Source organism: Penaeus vannamei, chromosome 24 (assembly GCF_042767895.1).
Source record: "Penaeus vannamei isolate JL-2024 chromosome 24, ASM4276789v1, whole genome shotgun sequence".
Lineage (NCBI taxonomy): Eukaryota > Metazoa > Arthropoda > Malacostraca > Decapoda > Penaeidae > Penaeus > Penaeus vannamei.
The window spans coordinates 33537420-33542419 of NC_091572.1; the positions used below are offsets into that span (position 1 = coordinate 33537420).

The 5000-nt window shown below is 34.9% G+C and overlaps 2 protein-coding genes across 2 annotated transcripts in view; one reads left to right on the forward strand and one right to left on the reverse strand.

Annotated features, from left to right (window-relative positions):
• Positions 1-3692, forward strand: part of IleRS-m (Isoleucyl-tRNA synthetase, mitochondrial) — an 11478-nt gene extending 7786 nt beyond the window's left edge. The window contains exons 13-19 of the mRNA XM_027354013.2: positions 195-338; positions 495-714; positions 1174-1280; positions 1441-1586; positions 1780-1961; positions 2238-2322; positions 2695-3692. Coding sequence (XP_027209814.2) covers positions 195-338; positions 495-714; positions 1174-1280; positions 1441-1586; positions 1780-1961; positions 2238-2322; positions 2695-2828 — 1018 coding nt within the window. The 3' untranslated portion in view covers positions 2829-3692. The remainder of the gene's footprint in view (positions 1-194; positions 339-494; positions 715-1173; positions 1281-1440; positions 1587-1779; positions 1962-2237; positions 2323-2694) is intronic.
• Positions 3693-4047: 355 nt separating this feature from the next.
• LOC113803272 (uncharacterized) overlaps positions 4048-5000 on the reverse strand; it is a 6335-nt gene continuing 5382 nt past the window's right edge. The window contains exons 4-5 of the mRNA XM_070138684.1: positions 4936-5000; positions 4048-4438 (exon numbers count right to left, since the gene is read on the reverse strand). The exon at positions 4936-5000 is cut by the window's right edge and continues 63 nt beyond it. Of these exons, the coding sequence (XP_069994785.1) occupies positions 4385-4438; positions 4936-5000 (119 nt within the window). The 3' untranslated portion in view covers positions 4048-4384. The remainder of the gene's footprint in view (positions 4439-4935) is intronic.

A 5000-nucleotide genomic window follows, 5' to 3' on the forward strand; every position in this document is an offset into this window, starting at 1 on the left:
TAGAATGAGAGATTGTGGCCAATTTTTATTTCTAATTGAAAAGTAAAAACACTTTTATGATAGGGGGGGGACAAGATTTTTTATTCAAAAGAAGAATTCCTGGCATAGGAATTCCATTGAATTAGGACAGATTGGATAAGATGGGTGTATTTTCATAAAAAGAAAATTTATTAACAAAGTTTATTTTGTCGTAGGCAGTTGTACGTCCATGGTTTTACACTAGATGAGACTGGAAGGAAGATGAGCAAGTCTCTGAATAATGTCATTGACCCTGATATTGTTACCGATGGAGGCAAAAATCTCAGTAAAGATCCTGTTTATGGTGCAGATGTCCTAAGGTATGTGATTCAGAGATAGTCTTTATTTTATGATGGCACAAAGTATAGTGAGAGTTCTTTCAAGTCATTCATTTAAACATGAGGGCTGCTTCATTAGCATGAACAAAAATAACAAATCAGATGATATATTTCAATATCCAAGTACCACTTTTGCAGATGGTGGGTTGCTTCACATGCAACCAACCACACCAACCTGTCTGTTGGCAAGAATATCCTAGACCAATGCAAGGAGTCTGTCCAGAAGGTGCGAGCGGTGTTGCGTTTTCTGCTGGCTTCCTTGGGTGACTACCAGCCCTGCGAACATAGCCTTCCTGTAGCTGACCTCAAGCCGATCGACCAATATATGCTTCATCTCTTGAAAGGACACATTGAAAGAGTTAGTTAAGGGAAACCACAGGCAGTTTGTTTATGGCTATGTTAAAGATTTCACTTGTTCTTGGTTAAGAGAATACCTGGACAGTAGTTAGTTGATATTTTAGAATGTGAAAGCACAATTTTTTCATCTTTGTTATTTGTAGTCAGTTTATTGTTCTTGGGCTAGAGTTTCTTTTAGTTTTGGATGAAATACATCTGTGTTTAGTTTGTAAGTACTTATTAGGTAAAGATGGATACATATATGATACATTCCTAGTAATTTATATTAACATAAGGAGATATTGACATTGTAATTTCCAGTTTATTTGTATTGTCTAGTCCCATCAAGCATGTCAAGAAACTGTATTTCGTATTTTGTTTTTATTTGTTCATTATAAAATACCACCAGTGTATTTCTGCTTCACAGCTTTATAACAGACTAACAAAAGTATAAGTAACTAATGATGTTTGATTGTTGCAGGTTTGGGAGCACTATGAGAATTTTGAGTATCACCGTGTTACGGCTACTTCTCTTGCATTTATTAATTCTAATGTCTCAGCCTTTTACTTCTCCATCATCAAAGATCGGTAAGCACTGTCAGCCATGTCATCTGATTTCATGCACATTTGTTGTATTGGGAAAGCATTTCATTTGGGGTTGAGTAAAACTGCGGGTGAATATGTGACCAATTTGTATATAAGATGTTGGCAGAAATATAATTCATATACATATTTTTTTATCCTCTAGACTTTACTGTGAGAGTCGGCTGGGCAGCAAACGCATGTCTGCTCTCTTGGTGCTTCATCACCTGCTGCACCATCTCCTTCTGTCCCTGGCACCAGTCCTGCCCCATCTGGCTGAGGAGGTGGCCCTTCATCACCACAATAAAAAATGTACAGTGACAAATCGTAGCTTTTTAGATGCTTATGATATATGCATATATAAGTGTGGTGGTGTATGTGTGTGTGGAAGTAATCTAATATAATTTATTAAAAGTATACAGGGGTAAGGTCACAATTCACATGCTTTTCATTAATTTTTTGCTGTCTTTGAAAATATTAAAAGACATGTATTGCTTTTTCCCAGCTTGGCATGTGTTCCACCAGGTGTATAATGGTCTCCCTGCTTCCTGGGAGCAACCAGAACTGGCAAGCAGGATAGAAAAGTGCCTTGAGGTGCGCAATGAACTCTTCAGACGTCATCCCAACGTGAACCACAATGTGCAAGTCACAGTTACAGCTGGTGGAGATATGTTAGAGTCCCTCATGGTATGACATAATATTATTGTTATGATTTTTTTCTCAACTATTGTTATTATGAAGATGACGATAGTCTTGATGATATATTTAGTGCACAAAATTTAGTACTTTTAACACAGTTGTTAAAAAAGATTATTGGCTTAGTATGATCATTATGATAAATTTAAACCATTCCCAAAAATATGACAGCTACTTAATTTATGATGCTTTTGTTGACGAAAGCTGTTGACATAGCAAGAAAAAATTAATAAAGTAGTCACTCCTTTACATCCTTCATTCTCTCAGCTTCTCCAGAGACACACGGATGCAGTTGACTCAGGCCTTTGCGAATTGTTCTTAGTTTCAAAAGTTGTCGTTCTTCCTGATGAAGGTTTGTTGCAAGTATACTTATAGTCTCATATTGAATTATATAGTTATTATGTGTTTGTGTGAAGATAACTATCAAGTATGTTTGATTTTTGATGAATAACATTTGCGTGTGTTCATTTCTTTTATTTTTTTCTGTAATATTACAAAGATAATCATCTATAGTCTATTTTGGGAGGATTTTTCATTTTGGAGGTCATAAACCATAATCCATAGTTTTAGAATTAATGAGTAAAGTTGATAGTCAAACATCATTTCAATCTTTTTTCTAAACTTCTTTCATCTCTCTTCATGTTTCTTCTTCTCTTTTGCCTTCCCCCTTCTATCTGCATCATCATATGTCATCTGTTATAAATATTGCAATAACGAATTTCAGAAGGAAGTGATGGATTCTCACTGGAAACAAGCACACCCACTGGAGAAAAATGCCTAAGGTGTCGTAAGTACACAGCAGATGTTGGGGAGGAACTGTGTACCAGGTGTCAGAGTACTATCTCTTCATCATGGTAGATAGGGGGTGCAAGCTGAATCAAAAGCTTTTGTTGTTAAGAAAGAGGAAAAAAGAATTAGAGAAAGTAGGTAATGATACTTGAGAGTCTCTCTGTGATATACTTTGGGTGGTCTTTTGTACTTATGAAAGAAGGAATTTGGTAGACTGATGGGAATCTTAAAAAAAACAAAAAAAGTCATTGAAAAAATAGATGAACATGAGGGTGGCTTGAGGAGAGATTTGGTTATCTTCTGTTCTTACAAAGAGGGATTTGAACCTTTTCATCTCCTGTGAGTGACTAAGGGTCAAGGATTCATGGTGACGTTTCTGTGATTTTCTCAGAGTTAGACGAGCTCAGCTACTGTATATTTAGTGAGTTTCCCAGAACATTGTTACTTATAGATGATTAATATTTACATCAAAATCAGAGTCCATTTTACAAATAATTTATTAATGGTTAAATATGTAATTCCAAATATTTATGGTACAATAACTACCCAAATTTTTTTCTCCAAAGGTTGCTAATTGTGGAACACTAGTAAAAATAGGTATAAGTTGTCAGTTTAAGAAGGGAGAGTGCCTCTTTTACACGAGACATCTTAAGAGGACTTTTATTCTTAGCTGTGAAGAAGGACAAAGTCGAGCCAGAATTAAGATAACAGAAGAGAATATACCATGAGATATAGTAAAAGGAAAATTCTCAAAATGTTTGCATGTAATGTTATGACATTGAGATGCATAATGAAGGAATATATATATATGTATGTATACACATACATTACGTATAGTTAATATGTAGTTGTTTCAGATTATGTCCTTTTAAATCACTTGTAAATAGTATTTTTATTTTTGAGAGTTAAAATAAATGTCAATAATTTTAAAGATGTGTGACTTTGACAAAACCTATTTATGCATGTGAGTATATTTGTATATCTTAAGGTGAGAGCACCAAGCGATAGAGGCAATGAGTGGAATGAGCATGTGGGTGTGTGCGTGTGTGGGTGCGTGCGTACGTGCGTGCGTACGTGCGTGCGTGCGTGTGTGTGTATGCATGTGTGTTTGATGAGAAAAAAAGGAATTAAAAAAGTTAGGTTCATGATAGCCTTAAAGAGCACATGGGAAATCTATAAGTAATATATTTGAGAGTTTATAGTGAACGAAAGTTCAAAGAAAAAAAACCTGGTACAGGCTGTGACACATGAACAGCAGTCAGCAAGGCAGGATAACTATTAAATTCAAGATATTTTAATATTTATTATAAAAAGTTTATTTTCACAATGTTATACTTAAAAACACAAATATTCATATGGCATAAGATAATGTAAAATTAAATAATAATAACCAGTGATATATACACTGCAAACTGATGGATATCTCAATGTTAATGACATAAAAGTCATATTACGGCATCCTTTATGATGTCATCAACCTTAGTACAGTCATATAATTCATAGCCTTTACAGCTTCATAATTTCTTGAAGTGATAACCTGAATGACACCATAACTTTCATGACGTCATAATACTCATAATTTCCATGATGCTATGACCTCAGCACCTCAAGAAAGACAATGAAAGTTAAACGATTTCTTTATCCTGAAGGTTTTCGCTCTCTGGGGGCGGCTTCTCCACCTAGAATGTACAAGAAAATTTATGGAACTTTTTCATTACTTTCCCTCAAATTTCATAGCAACAAATGTGTTTTAGTTCTCATATAAACAGTTACGTATTTTAGTTTTCTTATAAAGAGTAATATGCAAATAGCAACAGATGATGGATACTTCCTTGTTTCTATAACTACATGTGTATAGGCAATGGTTCTTTGTTTACTTATCTATTAATAAGTCTTCTTCAAATAGCGATCTTTCAGAAGTTTTATATTTTATTGTCATCATCATCACCACAGCTAATCAATTTTATGATTATCAGCACCATCAATATTATCATTATCAGCATTATACTATTATCACTGTCATTATCATCACCACCGCCATCATCACCATCCGTATTACCATTACCATCATTTTTGTTACCATTTGCACTATTATCACCGCCACCATCAATAGTATCATCACCACCTTTATAACCAATATCATTACTGCTATACCCACTGTCAACCACCCACTAACCTCTTCACTCTGGACGGGGACACCTTGGTCACGTTTCTTCCTGCCGTAGACAACGAAGCCTACGA